Genomic DNA, 19,317 nt, shown 5'->3' on the forward strand with positions numbered 1-19,317 from the left:
CCCTTTTCTGATGAAGGGTCTAGGCCCGAAACGTCAGCCTCTCTGCTCCTATGATGCTGCTTGGCCTGCTGTGTTCATCCAGCCCTGCACCTTGTTGTCTCAGTCATTACACCCATGCTAGTTAGAGAGAAAGGTGAAAACAGCCCTTACATGCATACGTTTTTTCAAATCTCCATACTATCCTATCACTCAATGGTGCTACATCATTTCATCCCCAAGGTACGCTGACCACAATTTTAATTGGGCACCTTGGCAAAATCATTGGGCACTGATGGGAATGGGTGGGTCCACTGGTCTGCGTTGTAAACAGAAGTTCTCCTCATGTGCTTGCAATTGTAGTTGTCAGAAATGCTTAGCAGTGTAGGTATTTTGAAAGGGACTTAAGAAATAAGCACATTTTAGTCATTTCGTAAATTGCATATTGCACGTACAATGTTTCTGTGCTAATTGTGAATTATTTATTTTGTCTCCAGCACTACTCTTGCCTCATTTGATTTGCCACTGTAAATTTGCCTCTCTTTGATGTGTTTGGAAGAGAATGAAAAGCTTTCTGTGGTCATTTGCCAAGTATCCACACATCAAAAGCTGCTTCAGAGGTGAACAAAGGTCATCTTGGCAAAAGTTTAAGACCCTGGCAGCTTCAGTAATATACAATATATAAATATCTGACCGACGATATTGTTGAATGCTTTCTTAGAAGTATCTCAATTAAAGTAGACCTTACAATCAGTTGTTTGGCATGATAAAAGGCATCCAAAGCCATCCTAAAGCAATGAACAGCCGCTGTTTCCTGAATGGCTGGGCTGCCAAGGTGACACCAACCATTTCTGTATTACCCTTTGCATGGAACAGAAAAGCTGACTTAAAGCATTGCCATCTGCTACAAGGACATTTACTATTACCATGAGGTAACCAGTTGTCAGATCTAGCAATAGTCAGCTACACATCATTGCAGATGTACCGCACTTCTAGAATACAAGTAGAGCTACGGCAAGCCTCCTTATGTATATTATCTCCACTTGAGAGGACTGAGTGCTGGATTGTTTATTAGTCTTGTCTGCAGACTCATGCCTGTCTCTTGGGTTTTATTTTCCTTCACCTTCTCAGTTTCATTATAAGGTTACCATAATTTTCGATTAACTTTCTTCTTTAGGCAAAATATTTTGTGATCAATTGCATTTCAAAATAATTTTATGTATATTTTTCACAAGGTGGATATGGGTAAATTAAAAAAGGACACAGGCTGTGAGTTTTGAAGGTGTGTTAATATTATACAGTCCGGTCCATATGCCATATCTCAATGTCTATTCCAAATTTAGATGAGGATCAATGTTCACATCCCAGGGTTGAGTTAGGATGGCCTCATTCATTCTGAGGATAGCAGCAGCTTTCTTTCTAATTCCACACTTAGCCAGAGGTAGGAGTGGTTGGCAAAGGGATGGAGGATAGGATATGCACTTAGTTTATCCACAGGCCATTGGAAAATCATTTGTTCAATTATCATCACTGCCTTTGGTTACCTATCGGCTACATGGACTGCAGTGTTTCAAGAAAGTGCCTCACCACAATCTTCTCATAATAAGTGCAGATCTAACCAGCAATACCCACATCCCATGAAAGAAAATAAACAGGAGCAGAGATGCATGGCTGAGCTGCAATTGATAATGAGCCATAGCCATTGAACTAGGGGAAGCTGAAGCTCAGAAGCTCGGTCACAGTAGTTAGAAACTGAATAAGTAAGAAAGCTAATGCCAAAATCCAAAATCCAAATCCCACCAAATTTACATAGAATGCAGTTTTTTTTTCCACTATTTTTGAAAGAAAGAAGTGAGATTGTGTTTGCCAGGTGGAATTTGTTTTAATTTGATTGTGAAACAAAAAGTTTGCAATTGAAAGCTGCCCTATTTCATCAAATCTTTCAAAACCTTTGCAAACATGGGTGCATTACTTGTGAAAGACACAAGGGTGGGATGGAAAGGTGGATGGGGGCGGGGGGGTGCGGGTGCGAAGTGTTCAATAGCTGCCTACTCGGGCTGCATTGTTATTCTGTAATGCGAGCCACTGAAAATGACATTCAAAAATTGCAAACCCATTTGATGAAAGATGCAATTGTTGGATGGGCTCGGGATTGGCTGGTTGCTAAATGGTCAACGCATCTTCCTGCAAATCAGTCCTCAGCCTATGTTCAAATCATTGTAAAGTTCCTTTTCAAACAGATTATTCCTTATACTACATAACAACATTACTCCTCCTGTTTCCTATTTCTTCTTCCACTGTCTATTTTCTGTGGTCCTCCTCCATGACCCTTAAATGCACCATTGCAGCCACCATGGTATGGTTTCTCTTCCAAAGTTACCTTCTGCATGTCAAAGGACATCTGCTGTGTGTGGAGGTACCAGTCATTAAGACTTCTACAGACCTGTGAGTGTCATAATACTGTCTGAATTTCTCCTTGCAAAGCAGCTGTAATCATATTTCTCAATCTCTGTGAATGTTGAGTGCTGTTTTCCCCTCCCTTTGGCATCCCAGCAAGTCTTTGAACATTTAACCACTGATTTTCTGCCTTCTGCAACTCTTCCCGATTTAGTTGGTCCTGGAACTCTTTCTCAGCACCTAGAAGTTTTTAAAGAATGTCTTATTGACCAGATACCTGGTGTCCACAATTTTCACATCAGAAAAATGAAGAATACTAACTATCCTTATTGTGATTTCCCATATCCTTAACAATGTGCTATATATAGTTTAACTTTTTACTTCTCTGACCCTCTACCTTGCCTCTCAGTTTTAAGACACTCCTTTAGATATACTCATTGATGAAGCTTGTGGTCATCTGACCTGGATTTTTACTTCTGGGTCTCGAACACATTGCTGAAATTGTCAACCATGGGACCCTGGCTGGGTTCCACCTGGAAACAGAGTGCCTAACACTCTGAAAAATTTGGGAAGACTGGATGCACTTAGTAGACACTTTATTCAATCTAAGTGGCTACTCACCTCTAATGGGTGGATAGCTATCGACCTTCTCCACATTCAAGGCAGCTTCCCTGGAAACACGTCAGAAGCAGCCATTATGCTAATGAGCCATTGGTATAAAATTGCAGAACTATCCATGTCCCATCCTGTTTCGTCAGCCCAAGGAATATTCAGCCCAATGTTTCTTGCTACGTCTCAGTGTCATAAATGTTTGATAATGCTCCTGTGAAGCGCACTGGTTTTTTTTATTTTGGAGGAACATCACAAGGATTTGTTGTTGTTTCATAAAGCACAGCTTTAGCAATTTTGCAAAAAAAGAAAATAAAACATTCAGCAGATGCACACATAGAAACCAGGTGCCCTAAACAGTAATGGCAGCTTCTTTGAGTATTATCAAATATACATCCAGTTCTTATGACATATTACCTTTCTCTATATCTACAGTGTGCTGAATCCTCAGCTATTTTAAACCCAAATTCTATACAAAACAGGCTAATACACTTCGCAATTCATTGTATTTGCAACTGAACAGAGTAAAATAAAAGGATTTGAGAGATTCAGCTCACTCAATTTAATTACACTGATATTGTTAAACTAAAAATTAAAGCAGCACTCTTGGGTATTTTCTTTACATGAAGCGTGAAATTATTAGTGAAGGTACCTGACTCTGTTTGCTCTTGCTCAAGGGAGATATTCGTGCAGAGTTGAAAAGGAAATTGACAAGTGAACAAAAATCTGGGGTTGGAATTGTTTCTGTTATTTTTGGAAATGCACAAACATTTGCAAGACATAGTTAGGAAAACATTTCAAATGGGAACTCAACGTTCTGAAGAGTTACCATCCCCAAAAAAAATACCTTTTGCTTTCATATGTTAATCGCCCTACTGGGCAATTCCAGTCATTTCTATTACCACAAGTAAATGCTGGAAACCTGAGAGTCAGTTTGTTTGTTTAGAGAAACCAATGCAATAGTCGCTTAATGGCAAAGTTTACAGTTTAGACTCACTGGGAAGTTGACTTGTGATGAGGCAAGCTATTTTTAAAATAGTACGCATTTCACAGAATAGTTTTGATTCCATCATAAGTTTTCTTCCAGTTAAGAAACTGACTCTGACTGAAACATGTACGTACAGGTTCTGTTACATATACTAAACATACATGCACTTTAACACATCTCAGCTGACTGTACCAGTCAGTGGAATTGCAAGTCAGCAAAATGTGCCAAAGAAATTCAACATCAATAAAAAAGATATTGGCCAAGGATGCCTTTAAACAATGCTAATCCCAAAAATAACAATCATTGGTATCAGAGAAGAAAGCAAACCTATATTTTAGCATCGTCAATAATTGTGGCTTATAAAAATGTCACGTCCCACCTGTGGTACAATCCATTTTGCAGTGTAACCAAGGCAAATCCATAATGATAAACCTTAAGGAATGATTGGCCACTACAAGCATGCCATTAACATATTTAAAAGCTATTCTCCACAATTGTCCAAGTCAGGCTTGGATGTCAAGTGCTATAAAGACTTAACCTATCTGGTGCTTCGGGTTCTATTGTATCAATATACTTAGTACATTCACTTCTCCTCTATTACCATGGAAATTGTTCACTGTGCTTTTAAATTACTTTTTTATTGATTGGACAACAACATATTAACACATGCTATGCCAAAAGGAAATTTAGCGCTAAAGGTTTGTGCACGTACCTTCTGTTTTACGATCATGTCATTGATTTCCTCAACATCTCCCACTGTCACGAGTTGAGACTTGATCACACGATCCAGCAATGAAAGCCAGTCTGTCAACTCCACCCAGGCCTTGTTGAAGTCAGCCAAAGCTGGAACATCCATGAGTAAAGAAGAAGGCATGTCTAACTTGGTGATGGAAGTATCCGTGGTAACAAGGGTCTCAGTCACCACCGTAACTACTTGTTGTGTGGTTGGAACTGAAAAGAAATGATTACTAATGTTAGTCAATGAGGGACATTTTAAAAGATCATTAAGCCCAAACTGTAATTAAATGTGATTATTTCATATACAGGCTTACAAATGTAGTTACTTGGACCAAACCCATTCGTTGCAAGGGTGGGATGTTATAAAGAGACAAATATAACCACCGTGAATTCATCAAAATTCATTATAACATTTCACACCAAACATATGCTTGTTTCCCTTTCTGTATACTTGACAACTTTAGTATCTCAAAATTATAAACTGAAAGTGGAATAAAGTGAATCCTAAAATAACATCATGCAAATTAACCAATCACCTGTCATAAAGGAACACTTTAACAGCAGATTTTTTGTTATGCATCATAACAGGAGCTCATGATGTCCATATGGACCTGGTTATATATAGAACAGCAGCTGCTCCATAGGAGCTTACAAATGACTCCAGAACGATGATGTTTTATGATGGAAAAATCTGCTTTCAGCCCTCAAGTTCCAAGACAATCAAGGTATCTGACATTAAAGCAGGAAATTGACTCTTAAATAAAGACAGAAAATGCTGAAAACACTCAACAGGTCTCTTGGCTTTTGTGTATATATTGGAGAGAGATGAACTACACCAGAATCAGGCTGTGTCAATTTGGTTTCATGGAGGGTTTCCTCTCTGAGGCCTAGCCAGGTGTCTCTTCTGAAACTCACTTCATTAACTGTGTACCATGCCCCTGTGGCGCCCCACTCATCGTAAGCTCCCTTTCACCACTGACGTTAAGTATTCACCACAGCTAAAAACCTGCTGAGATTCTAGCACTGGCACAAGCTTTAACACCCAGCCATGCACCCAGTCTTGCACTGTCTGCCTTTCACCGGGTACACAGTAGGACAGCAATCAAAAACAAATGCTTCTCAAGGTACATAGGTTGCATGGCTAACACTTCATTGCACATACAAGTGGACATACAAACATTATTGGCAGCTAAGAACAAAACAACACAGATTACCCATCCTTAGCCTCATAGCATCCTTCGAATTCTAGCGAAGAGACTGCTGCTATTTCCCTTATGCCTAACATAGCCCAGTACACACTTATTGTTTAATGTGGGCCCATCACATATTAGAAAGCCCCATCAAATGGCTCAAAATATTCACTTTTATTCAGCAACAAAATAAACAATAAACAAACAAGCCTATGCTTCATTTGTCTCTTGGAACAGACAGAGACTGCTTGCCTTTGGATCAACAAAGTTACAGTTCATGTACGATTACTGCTCCCTGCTCACATCCATTGAGCTGGCTATCAATTAAGTTCTGTTTGGCTTGTTGTGTTTGTTGCTGCATCATGCAGAATGTGATGTTCTTCCTGCTCACTGCCCTCATCTTCATCCTCAGAAGATTGCTGTTGCTCTCCCAGCTTGTCAGAGTCTTTCACATTCCCTCCCTGTCAGCTGCAGTTGTGCAAAGCACAGCATGCAAGAATTATGCAGCACACCCTGCCTGTAATGTACTGCAAAGTTCTCCCAGACCTATCCAAACACAGGAACTTCTTTCTCAGCAGGCTTACTGTCTGGTCCACCCATGGCCCTACTTGAAAATGTGCTGCATTGTATCTATGGCCAGCCTCAGGAAGAAGTTTGCATAACAGAGTCATTAGCCATTGTAGGAGAGGGTAGCCCTTGTCCCTCAGAAACTATGCTTGTCAGTTATCTGGCCCTTGATAGTTTAGCCTCCTCCTCCATACAGTGGGGTATGAAGCATTCTGACAAGGAAGGCAATGGAATGCCTCTGCATGGACCTGTGGCATGGGGATCTTTTTCCAATGAATGCAGCACAGCTATATCACACAAATGCCATTGAAATTTGTAAGTGCTGTATGAATGCTGATACCCTGTCCTTGTCTAACCACAACCCCCACCCTCACTTATCTCCCAAGAAAGTGAGCATCTCATAATAAGAGCATATTGATGAATAATTTGCTCTTGTGCAGCTTATGAGATCCTGGACTATATTTGTGAATTGTGACCTACGGGTGTCACATTTTAGGTAACCTGTGATTGCTTCTGTTCTATCTTCACTTGCAACGAGCATGATTAAGATCGCTTGTGACCAAGATTTGTGTCCTACACAGTTGCACACTGCATACATTTCAAATGCAGGGTACAATGATTACAGATGACTTCAAGCTGTACTGTGAAAGTTCATGATTAATGCAGTTGCTCCTTGCAGAGGCTCACTTCACTCTCAAATAGAGCCCACATGCACAGATAGAAAAACAATCACTTTCTTAACACATTCAGGGTGTGGCCGCAGCTATTTTCCATTTTCAGTGTGCATTTATGATTCATATGAACATGGAAGGCAATGTAGATTGTGCTTGGCACAGTCAGACAAAGGTTCAGCCTGGAATCAAATGGATCCCACCTGAACCTCCATATTCCTTCTTTCTGGCAGTCCCTGCCGAGCCCACAGTACTGATCAACTAAACATTGCCACGCATGTCTCTGAATTATGACTTGATCTATCAATATTCCCTTTTAAGCAGCAGCGCCACAGCTTAGTCATGCCAACCAGCATGCCACACTAATTCTCTGTCAAGGTTGGGTGGTTGTGACTGTTAATAATCTCCCCCCTCCCACAGTAATCCATGTTTTCCGATGCACTATTATCTCCCACCCCTTATACTACAATACCTCCCTTTTCAATTACTGGCCCCTCTAGCTGCCCTAAATCCTCAGAATTGACTTCCCACGGCAGTGGTTCCTTTGGCTTTTTGGGCACAGACTGACCATAGCCCACCCCCTTCTTTGACGTGGATGGACAGCCCCGACTAATGAATGACCAGTCCCTTGACTGATCTGAATGCAACTCCCCAACTGGTTAACTGTGACTCCTTGGACTAGGTACATTGGATAAGCAGGACTGACAATGCTCCACACTCAGGGCTGGAGAGCTACAGACCAATGCTCCCTCTAAATTTTTTCCTGCTGTGAACAATCCCGTGACTGCCCCTGGCAGATCACTGGCCATGCCGAAGTCTCTAGACTAACATTGGAAGCTGCTGTTGTGCTGGACTCTCGAACTGTAGGTCTCCTTTGACTTGATCGAGGACTCTGCCCATTAGACTTTCAGAATCACCTGCAGTGTTTTCCACATAGGATGTTGGTACATGGTATAGGTGTGAGATTGTTGGAACACAACAACAATGTATAACAGTTTGTCCACCTCCTTGACTTATGACAGCTCAAACCATAAGTTGCCTGCTTTGTATCTGCACTAAAAGGCAAGTCAAGACTGAAGTTCTACTAACCTTAAGCTCTGGCTGAGGGGACAAAGTGTAAAAGGATAAGGCGAGGCAGAGATGCTGTGAACATCTGAGTAGGTGCAAAGTTAAGGCATGCTAACAAAATCAGTAACAAGCTTTAGTTTGCAGCCTGGTGCAATCCATGAGATTAATGCCTGTTTCTGTGCAAAGTATCTTGGCAGCCACATTCAATGAGAGGTGGCAGTGAATTCCAAAGTGCAGCAATGAACCACAAGGTAAGTGGGATCAGGGTATGCCATGTTGCTATTCCATGTTTGATTCCAACATCCATGGATGGGGATGTGTGCAGCCACTGTGATGTGGTGATTCATGTCTAAGATAGGGAGCTAGAGGAACTAGTGGCAAGCTGAAGATGATAGGAAATTTCACTGACTTCCATGTTGGGAAGTATAACCATCAAGATTCTAACTGGCAGGTGGGAGAATAGGAGATTGCACATAGATAATTCAGATTAACTAGTAATGGGATGTTAAGGCAGAGATGTTAGGAAGATTCCACCCATAGAGTTAAGGCTGAGTTATCACATTTTCTCTGATTACACTTGTGCTATTACAGGTTCTCAGTTAGCAATGCCCTATGATTTAATACTGGTTAGGAACTTGCTCTCACACAGCCCCAGATATTCCACACAGCTAAATTAATAAATGGTATGCTGACTAACTTTGTGTAAGCGGTAGTCTTTGCCATTATTGCCTAGTCACACTCAGCCTTTCACAATGCTATTGCCTGTCTGATATACGTTCTTTTCCAAGCTTTGTCCCCTCTACTTTCTGACCTTGGTGACACCTTGCATGGTCACACATGAACTTCCACATGTACACTGCAATACCGAGATTCATATGTCCAACAGCTTTCAACTCTCCCACTGCCTTCATATTGTCAGAATGCTATTTCTCTGTTAGATAAATTGCAACTTTCTCTAGCTTAAGATAAAACATGTGTGATGCTGCTGTGGCTTTAAGAGGTTATTTGTCATTTTTTTTGAAGAGAGGTTTTGAGGCAGATGTGATGAACAGTCTACCAGAAAGTCAAGAATACTTTTTTTACCCCCCAAATCCAATGTACCAGTCAAGAACCTGGGTCAGCTGTGCCTGCCTAAGATTGGAAACCGATCAACAATTGGTTGATGTGCAAGCAGAGTTTCTGTGCTTTCAGTAGCATTGGTATGATGATTGAAGATGCTAAGGACACTCATTAATATGGTGAGATCTTGGTCTTTTTTTTAAAAAAGTTGGAACAATGGAAGAAGCCTGAGTGGGTGTGGTCAAACTCTGCCAGAACTAGGATCGAAAGTTTAGCTTTTAGTAGTTGTTGCTGGGGTCTTGAAGAGGTGGAAGATGTTTTTGTTTTCTCTTTCTCTCTTAGTTACATCCAAAAGCTTGGGGTTCTCTGCCTGCTACAGGAGTTGCATGTGAGACAATCTGTTTTCTGAATTTGCCTTTTCCCAAGGGTGCGTTTATGGGATGTTACTGTGCTGGAATAGCTAATTAGTAATAGTTACTGTATCTATTATTCTGTTATGTTTTCCAATAGAGTTAAGGTATCCAATACCTTCTTTCTGAGGAAGGACCATTGGACCTGAAATGTTAACTCTGATTTCTCTTCACAGATGCTGCCAGACCTGCTGGGCTCTTCCAGCAACCTTTATTTGTGTTCCTTCTTTCTTTGGTTGTATTTTAACAACAGTGGATGAATAAAGCTTGTTTTGCTTTAAAACCATTTTTTTTGATCAATTGAATCGCATCTGGGATGCAACACCTTACATTTACCTTTAAAATAAGAAAAAGTTAGGTCTAGACTACCTTCTGAATATTTTGATGGCATTTGGTCTGGTCCATAATGCACTGAAATTCATTCTCTTAGCACAGAGTTCCACTTCCATCACTGTCCACCGTTTCCAGCCAAACAAGAAGCTTCTAATTTCTAGATTCTACTTAATTCTGAACTGAGCTTCTAACCAAAATCCTCTTAACTACAAAGATCACCTGCTTTGATCTCTGTAACATTCATTTGGTCCGGTAATTAACATGAGTTAAATACTTCTATAAAAACAATATTTTGCCAGTTAGCAGCCCAAAAAAAAAACTGTTCAATGGTTTTATTTTAAATTCCAAGGATGCTCTTTAGGAAGCAATGTTGGCAGCTGTGGAATTATTCCCTAGATTTCTGGTGAATTAAGGAGAACATTGAAAAATATAAATCAACACTCCCTCTCTAACATAAGTCAATGTTCATATCTATTCCACAGAAGTCAGTCAGACTCATTTAGGCTCATTCATATTCAGTCAACAAGGTATCTATTAGAATGTTGAAGAAAACAACAACATCCGTCTAAATCAATGCCAGGTATCATTTCTGACTTTTGCTTTTAACATAATGAAAAATGGTTTCACATCGAAAACCCGTAAAGTCAGCTCAGTTGCAGTTTCTACAATTTATCTCCTTTAAATGCGTACTTCTGACAAGTTCAGAAACAGTGTATTGATGGAGTTCCAAGAGAGTTATTTGCAAATTGTTATATCCTGGCATTTGTTCATCTCAATAGCTTAAGGTTATAGCTATGAAAAAGCACTACAACTGATATATTTTACTGACAGATTTGTCCTATACAGTCCATTGAATTTGGAAAAAAAAAAATGGCACAGAGGATGCCACGAATGGCACATTTACCCAACACCACTAACAAGTCAAGAATACTTTTTTTTTCCCCAAATCCGATGTAGCAGTCAAGAACCTGGGTCAGCTGTGCCTGCCAAAGATTGGAAACCAATCAACAATTGGTTGATGTGCAAGCAGAATTTCTGCGCTTTAAGTAGCATTGGTGTGATGTTTGAAGATGCTAAGGACATTCATTAATATGGTACATTAATATGGTAGTTCTGGAAAATGGTGCTTTATTTTTTAATGTCAATGCATGGGTCTCGCCTTATGACAACTTGAGAGTGTTAGAGGTATTGCGTCACTCAAATACTTGGCTTCTCTAATTTAAAAATCCCAGGGGCAGGACATCTGGAGTACACTAAGCACGAGTCTATACAGCATTATTGGCAATTATTTTGGATAATAGGACTAGGGAAGGAGGGAATAGTCATTTCTCTGTAGAAGTAAAAGGATTAGCTGTTGCAGAATGATACCATAGCAGAATGTACAAATTAGTACATAAATATTTAAGGAGCATACATTGTCTGTGAACGGTAATAAGATGAGCTTCAAACACAGTGATTCCAATAACTAGTGCTCAGCATTGGCTGGAAGGTGGACTCTAATAGCAGGAATAATATTCTGCCCAAGGTCTAAAACCTCTGTGTAAATAGTGTCACAGAAATTTGATTTCTGATAGTTTTAAGATCCAGTCTGTACAGCATAATAACAGCAATAAGAACAACAAGTCTGCACTTCCCCCCATCGCCTCACCACACACCCCCAACACAATCACAGCACAACAGTAAATTGCACACGTTGCATTAAAATATTCTCTTCTAATCAAATAAACTATTCCGCAGTGCACATTCTCAATGACTTCAGGAGAGTACTCAAGTATTTTCCCGGCAGCAAATTGAAATTGAAAGATTTATTATGTAAGTTTGTATTTCATTTTGTGTCTCAGGTTAGTGGAATTGGAAAAAAAATCACAAATATTCTGGGGCCTGACCTTGAAAAAACCTGAAATCAAAGGCGACTGATTCAACTCAAAACATCGCGACTGGATGTTAAAATGTGCACCATATCAAACCTGAAAATTCAGCAGTAGTTAAAGAGAATCCTATATTTGCTCATTCAAGGCAGATATAATCAATTCCAATTATTGCCAAGTTTTTATCAATGTCTTTAATGATGTCACTTATCAAAAGTTCCAACATTACTGTACAGATTACACATTCTTTGCTTGTAATTCTTAATCTTATTCAAAAAATGTATGCACATTATTACATACGTTAACATAATTTTAACATTGCTATTCATTCTTCGGTGCTAGTGTTATTACCATTTACACACAGAGTACAGGGTATTTTGCAGACTAACACACTCCTACTCCTGTATTACTTTTCACATAATGAACCAATATGTTTTCAAGATAAAGCTAATTATAAAATGATCTTTACCACCCAGTATTGATTGGTCTGTGGTGCATCTGCAGGCTGCTATTTGTTTCTGTCACTTTCATTTAGCCAGACTGTATTTAACAGTATCACATGCAATTATTTCTTTACAAAATAACTCCTGCTGGTAATGAAGTTGGGATCCATTCATTGTACTTATAGTTCTCTTTCAGTTTGCCGTTCAAAATAATTATCAACTCTACAAATCGCTGGTGACCAGATTTAAACTTATAATATTTCTTTCATTAAACACCACAACCTAGATTACCGTAACTGCCTATATTAACATAACAGACAAAAGGCATGCCACATGACTGCATTAGTATTCATTTAAATGTATCTATATAACATTTCTTTTCCAGCTATTTTAGGACTGCTGGTAACCCACTTAAGATTTAAAAAAAAGGCTACTGTAGGTGAAAGGAATCTCACATAAATGCTTTCAGCATTTTCCTGCCAAAGTCAGCAGCAACCATCTCTGCAATTATTTCTAACCCAATTTCAAATGCTTTCTTAAAAGCAATTATCTCAACATTTGTCGTAATGCAATTTTTAATGTTATTCTGTACTATTTATCTAATTTTCTGACTTAATAATTCTGACCATTTCTCATTTCATATGAGCCAATCCATAGATGTAAAATACGCTTTCAAACAATGTTTTATCCACCTGATCATCTGTGATGAATTGCAATAGAAACAGTTTGAACACTGAAACATTTTCTAAACAAGGAAAATTAGTAAGGAATTCTCTTCCTCCAACCAGTGTGAAGTTTTACTTCCTTATCTGGCAGATTTGGTCTCCTATTATTTTACACATCAGAAGGTCCTGAGTTTCAAATATGATATTAAATGATCTAACAATCACTCACTGACTATGCAAATATACTTCAAACTGGCAAGTCATAGTTCACCCAGAAAAGTGTAAATCTACAAAGCAAGCTGTGACCAGGGAGACAGTCTCTTCACAAGCTGCTTCTTGCATAATAAAAGTGTTTGCCTTGTTTAGACCTTCAGTCTTCTCAGCCTGAGTAGGCAATGGCCTAGCAGTATTATCACTGAACTATTAATTCAGAAGCCTGGGTAATGTTCTGGGAACCTGAGTTCAAATCCTTCCATGGCAGATCGTGGAATTAGAATTCAAGAATAATCTGGAAATAAGAGGTTAGTGATGACCATGAAACCATTGCCAACTGTCAGGAAAACCTATCTGGTTCACTAGGGAAGGAAATCTGCCATTCTTACCTGGGCTGGTGTACATGTGACTCTACCCACAGCAATGTGATTGACTCTTAACTGTCCTCTGCGCAATTAGGGATGGGCAATAAATAATGGTCCAGCCAATGATGCCCACATCCCATCAATAAATAAAAAAGTGTAACTGGAACATTGCACAAAGATTGAATTCAAAACTGAAACGTATTTGATTTTCCAATGATCTGGCATACACCCAAAATATTTTTTTAATAAATCTATGAACATTTGAACCTAACAAGATCCTTAACGATTATGAGAAACATAGATGATCTAATGATTACCATTATGGATCACAAATATAGCAGTCAACTTACGAACACTAGGTTGATATCTTTGCTTCAGGTCGTGCAGTAGTGTGTTAATCTCCTTCCAGTCAGAATTTAGATCTTCAATTTTTCCCTAAAATATATTAAGTAAAAACATAAACCTTAACAAGTTGGTACATACAGCCTAGCATTTTATATTCCATTATTTGTAGTGATTAGAGTGGTAATTAGCAGGTTATGCTGGACAGGTCAGTTATTTTCCTCACAGTTTGAGTATCAAACATTAACATTGCAGATGTATATTGAGAGATAACCACTATTTCAGTAGCTGAAAAAGTTCAGGTTTGCCCAAGATGTGCTCAACACCCTTAAGTACATTTTAGTCTGTACCCTCTTGGCAGCAGAGACAAAATTCTACTCTCCCCATCACTTCATATCACATTAAGACTAATAACACAGTCTATTCAGCCACCATCTGATGAGACGGTAAATGACAGACATTTATTGACTTCTTGTTTTCTTCAACAAATAACTCAATGAGATATTTTATGTACAAATGCTGAACATCACTAACAACCAACTTCTATTATTCACGTTTGTAACAAAACACTAGCAACACCTTGCTGAGCAGTGTAGGTGCAAATGTGTACCTTGGAATCATTCAAACTGCTCTAAGTAATGATTGTGTCTGTAAGACATCATCAGCCATATGAATGTACTGCTGACTGTGCACAGAGATCAGTGAGAAATGCTATCAACTGCTCTATGTTTGCTGGTGTAGTTTTAACAGGTTATTCACTATTTTCTATTATGCTGGTAGGAAAATTGACAACATTGAAACTTAATCAGCTGAACACCAACATAACAATAGTAACAGAAACATTGTATTTGCTAAGGAAAGGCAACTTTTTTTTACATTAGGACTTTTTGATTGATAAGTCTAGTATTAATACCAGACAAATATTATTGCAGGTACAGTAACTCTTCATAAAAAATGACTTAAGACACAGAGCCTTGACAACCACCTGAACAGCACATAGCTGAAACACCACAACCCACTTTTTTTTCTCTGGACACTTATTAATCTTTCCTTTTGTTTTAGCTTTCCACCATTAATAGCATTTCCCTTATACTTTATTCTTTTCATTCGCACATTTTCACAGCAAATTTCAAGATAGGAGATTCTTTATCGCATCAAAATGAGCTGATGCATGTCCATTTCCTAGTTGTTTCAAGATCTTATCTTCTTGAATTTAAATATGCATGTGGAAACATCTTTAGGGTGAGTTCTAGAAGTCTCCCACAGAAGAGCTATCTTAAGGTAGGCTATTCCTTGGAGATGGTGCAAAGTATGATTCACCAAAGCCCAAATGCCCTGTGCAATGTCAAGGGAGAAAACAGTGGCTGTACCTGACAGAGGGATTGTTACATTCTTATATTGTAAAAAGGCTGAAGGTTGTAACAAGGAAAAGCTTTTATGATTTATCCTAATTACATCATTATGTTTATTGTATATTGGTGGCAATTAACTGAATTGCTGAGTGGCGCCTTCATGTACAAGAGGAGGATATTAGCATAGTTATAGGAATTTTATAAATTATTTCTTGCTTACTTTTTATCTTTAGTTAGAGGCTTTTAAATGGCATTTGTGAAATACTAATTTGTAAAATTAATTGAAATTTCTGTTCCTGACAGAAGCATGAATTGGCATAATCTGTTGCAGCTGTTAAAGAGCAACTCCGAAACATCTCTACAGGAAAACAACAACAAACAGATGCTTCCAATTGTTTGGAAAAGACAAGATGATTAATTTACTTAATAACAAGCTGATCTAACACTGACATAGAGTGAGGCATGCATGATGATCAGGAAGTAGTTTTGATATGGGAAGCTGAAAGCACACTTGGTGATACATGATAAGTCACATAGTAGAGTCAGGAAACACTCTATCACATACATACTCTGGAACAGCTGTTCCTGCATTCTGGAAAGGTTCCAGCGGATTGAAAAATCCCGAATGTAACAACTGAATTCAAGGCAGCAGGGATACAGAAAGCAGGAAAGGATAGGCCAGTGAGCATAACATCTGTAATTGGTAAAATGCTGAAAGCAGTAGCAAGAAATATAGAAAAGTACAGTACAGTAAAGATAAGCCGACATGGTTTTATACAAGGGAAATAATGTTTGAGAAATCTATTAGGGTTCTTTGAGGATGGAGCAAACAGCATGGTCAAAGGAGAACCAGTAGATTTAGTGCATTGTGATTGAGAAAAGACCTCAAAAAGGTGCCATGTAAAATAGGTCACGATGCAAGCTATGAGCTTGTGATATTGGAGGTAAGATATTAGTATGATGAAAGGATTGACTAATTAACAGGAAACAGAGTGCTGGGTTAAATAGATCATTTTCAAGTTAGCAAACTGTAACAGTGAGAGTGCCACAGAGTACAGGGCACACAGAATAATTGCCTTTGTTGGTTACATTGCATGGGTTGGCATTGCACACCTTTAACAGTTTTGAGAGAGCCTGAACTGCTTGTTAGAAGACAGTTTATGACACCTGAGAGTAGTTGTGGACCATGGGGAATCTCTAGTCTTTAATTGGGAGACAATGCAAAACTTAGACATTCAACATTCCTTTTAGAACTCAGCCAAACAATCCTAATGAGGCCATCTGAAAAATAATGATGCTTGGTCATCTGTGCAAATTGCTTCCATTGATATCGTTGATACAGTAGATAAAGTCTCATTACAATTCTATAAGGTATTGGCGAGACTACTTACAGTATAGTCTACAGTACTGTTTCCCTCATTTAAGAAAGGATATACATGCATTGTCAGCTGATTATTTTGAAGATGATGTTGTCACAGAAGGAGATGTTGAGCAGGTTCGGCCTATACTCAATGAAGTTTAGATAAATGAGATATGCACTTATTGAAGCAGGTAAGACTCTGAGCGGGTTGAAGTTTAGAGCATATTTCTTCTTGTTGGGAAAGTTGGCGTCCAGTGTTTAAATCTGTGATTTAAGGTGAAGGTGAAGTCTTTGGGATTCTCCTCAGCAATGATTGTAGAAGCTAGCTCATTCACTATATTCAAGACTGAGTTACACAAGTTTTTGATCAATGAGGGATCCATGGGTTATGGGGATAGCAAGTGTGTGGATATATGATCAGCCATGATCTTATTAAATAGCAGAGAAGGCTCAAGGAATCAAAAGGCTTATTCCAGCTCCTACTTGTTAGCATCATGTGATTTTATGAACAAGTAATTTGGGCATATGTTTTGCGGTCTTTAGAAATGATATATGCTGTTTGTTAAGATAATTTACTAGGGTGTATTTTAAAATAAATTATGGATATGAAGTTGGCATAAACAAGCTTTTATGGCCTACTCTCAGACATTTTTTGTCATGCAGCATAGAATTCACTACAGAAAAAAAAAAGGTTTATTACATAGCGGCTTTCACATGCTCACGGCATTTCAAGTTCTCAGTTACCAATTAAGTATGTCTATAAGACAAGGAAACATGACAGTATTTTTATGCATACCAAGGTCCTACAAACAGCAAAGTAAAAAATGACCAGATGATTTGCTTTTGTAGGATTAGTGGGATAAATGTTAGCTTCCATTTTGGATTGCAACACAGCAAACTATTTGAATATTGTGAAATAGCTGAATATAGTAGACTGCAAAACTATTCTGAAGACTGATTGATATGAGCACTGTATATTCATGGCATTTGAAAAACTGTACCTCTCCAATTGAGAATTTGTATTATATGTAGTACGAGCAATATTTCATAAGGCTCAAACTATGTTTTCAAATGTTTGGCTACACTAGATGCAGGTTAGAACTAACCTCGTCTTGAATCACTAAACTGCTAAATATATAGCTGGGCTTCTTACTTAGTGACAACATGTTGCCACCAAGTCTCCAAACTTCTCTACAGTAGTAAACACACAGCTGCAGAAACCTTACTTTATCAGAGACTTTTTAAAAGTTTATAACAAATCAATTAAACAAGTTTTTTTCTCATTAATGCATTTTTGTTTGTTTCTTGGAATAACAGCTTCTGCAATGACAGACTGTAATTAACTGCTTCATAATTGTAAGTTCATAATGAATTTATCACGACAGACAGATCATATTTTTCTGAAAAATGCATCTGACATTTGTTTTATGCAGATAAAATGACACTTGAAACACAGTCGCTGAAAAACTACAAGGATATTATTAGGTCATTCCTTTAACTTTTGTAGAAGCTTGCTTAAATTCATATGTCAGAGCAATGATTACTCTTCAAAAATACTCAGTTGATGCGAAACACTTTCCAAGAAAATTTCTCTCTTTACTGTAATAGTAAACCCATCCTCCAGTTGTCATGAAAATAAACCTAAACATAGTGCGACCTCAAAGCAGGAGATTGGAAAGAAGCCACATAAGCCACAGATATATAATGTACCTGGCCAGGCATTTCCATTTTCCTATTTAATCTCCTGAATGCTCAGCATAAAAACATCTTGGTCTCTATTCAGCTGTGACCTGCTGCCCTCCAACAGGTATTTCTTCCCTGTCCCAGCTTAACTTATTCCATGGAGTACTTCATCCATTTCAAGTGAGAATTTTGTCAAACATCAGAAACTAAAAGGGAGTTTTGCAGAGTCCAGCCTTGTACCTTTCTGCAGAGATTTACTTCAACTTACATATTACAGAACTCCAACACTCTGATTCCTTGATCCCTATACAAACAACCTATTACAAGGGGTAGGGATAGATAGAATGAGCCGGTGCTGATGATGGCCTGGGCCCCTGGACCCCAACTCAAGTGTAGCTGCGTGGCTTTGACCTGAGCACATTGGATGTTCTGGAGATCTGGCCCTGATGCACCCTCATGTCCCAGGCCCTGCTCAGTTTGCACCCAATTATCCCTTAATTAATGCACAATCATCTGCTTCCTAGTTTAATTTAGCTTCCGGCATCCCTGCCAGACCCTACTTGATAATACCAAATTGGGCCTGCTTACTGGCTGGAGCTATAGGTACGTATTGTATGACACTAATCAGAACCAGAGTAATCCCCGATTTTAATTTTGATCATCTAAGGGGAGTCAGAGATAAATGTTTGAAATACCGTCCTCCTCATCCTCAATTGGTTATGATCTTAGTTCTCTTTTCAGGCCTCTCGAGAGATCGCATGGCTCTTGGGTGGCATGGGGAACCTCTTTCTCATGATACACAATTTGTTGCTATTATGTGAGACAGAATGGAGAGGACAAAATGTATTTTCCAGTCTGTCATTGCTTGTACCTTTCAATTTCTGTGAAACTCTCATTCTCAACCAGATACCTAACTGGGTTCAGTTTCTTTGAAAAAGTCAATGATCTGAACTGCTTTTGCTGTGTTTTGTTTTGTTCATATTATTTGTGTTGAACATCCTCACACAAGCTGTTACAAGA

General features: G+C 38.7%; 1 protein-coding gene across 2 annotated transcripts in view; it reads right to left on the reverse strand.

The window, feature by feature from the left end:
* Positions 1-19,317, reverse strand: part of dmd (dystrophin) — a 1,291,331-nt gene that overhangs the window by 411,491 nt on the left and 860,523 nt on the right. For both annotated transcript variants that reach the window (XM_048602828.1, XM_048602824.1), the window contains exons 47-48: positions 13,911-13,995; positions 4,683-4,921 (exon numbers count right to left, since the gene is read on the reverse strand). In XM_048602828.1, coding sequence (XP_048458785.1) covers positions 4,683-4,921; positions 13,911-13,995 — 324 coding nt within the window. The remainder of the gene's footprint in view (positions 1-4,682; positions 4,922-13,910; positions 13,996-19,317) is intronic.

This window comes from Rhincodon typus, chromosome 11 (genome assembly GCF_021869965.1).
Source record: "Rhincodon typus isolate 14 chromosome 11, sRhiTyp1.1, whole genome shotgun sequence".
Lineage (NCBI taxonomy): Eukaryota > Metazoa > Chordata > Chondrichthyes > Orectolobiformes > Rhincodontidae > Rhincodon > Rhincodon typus.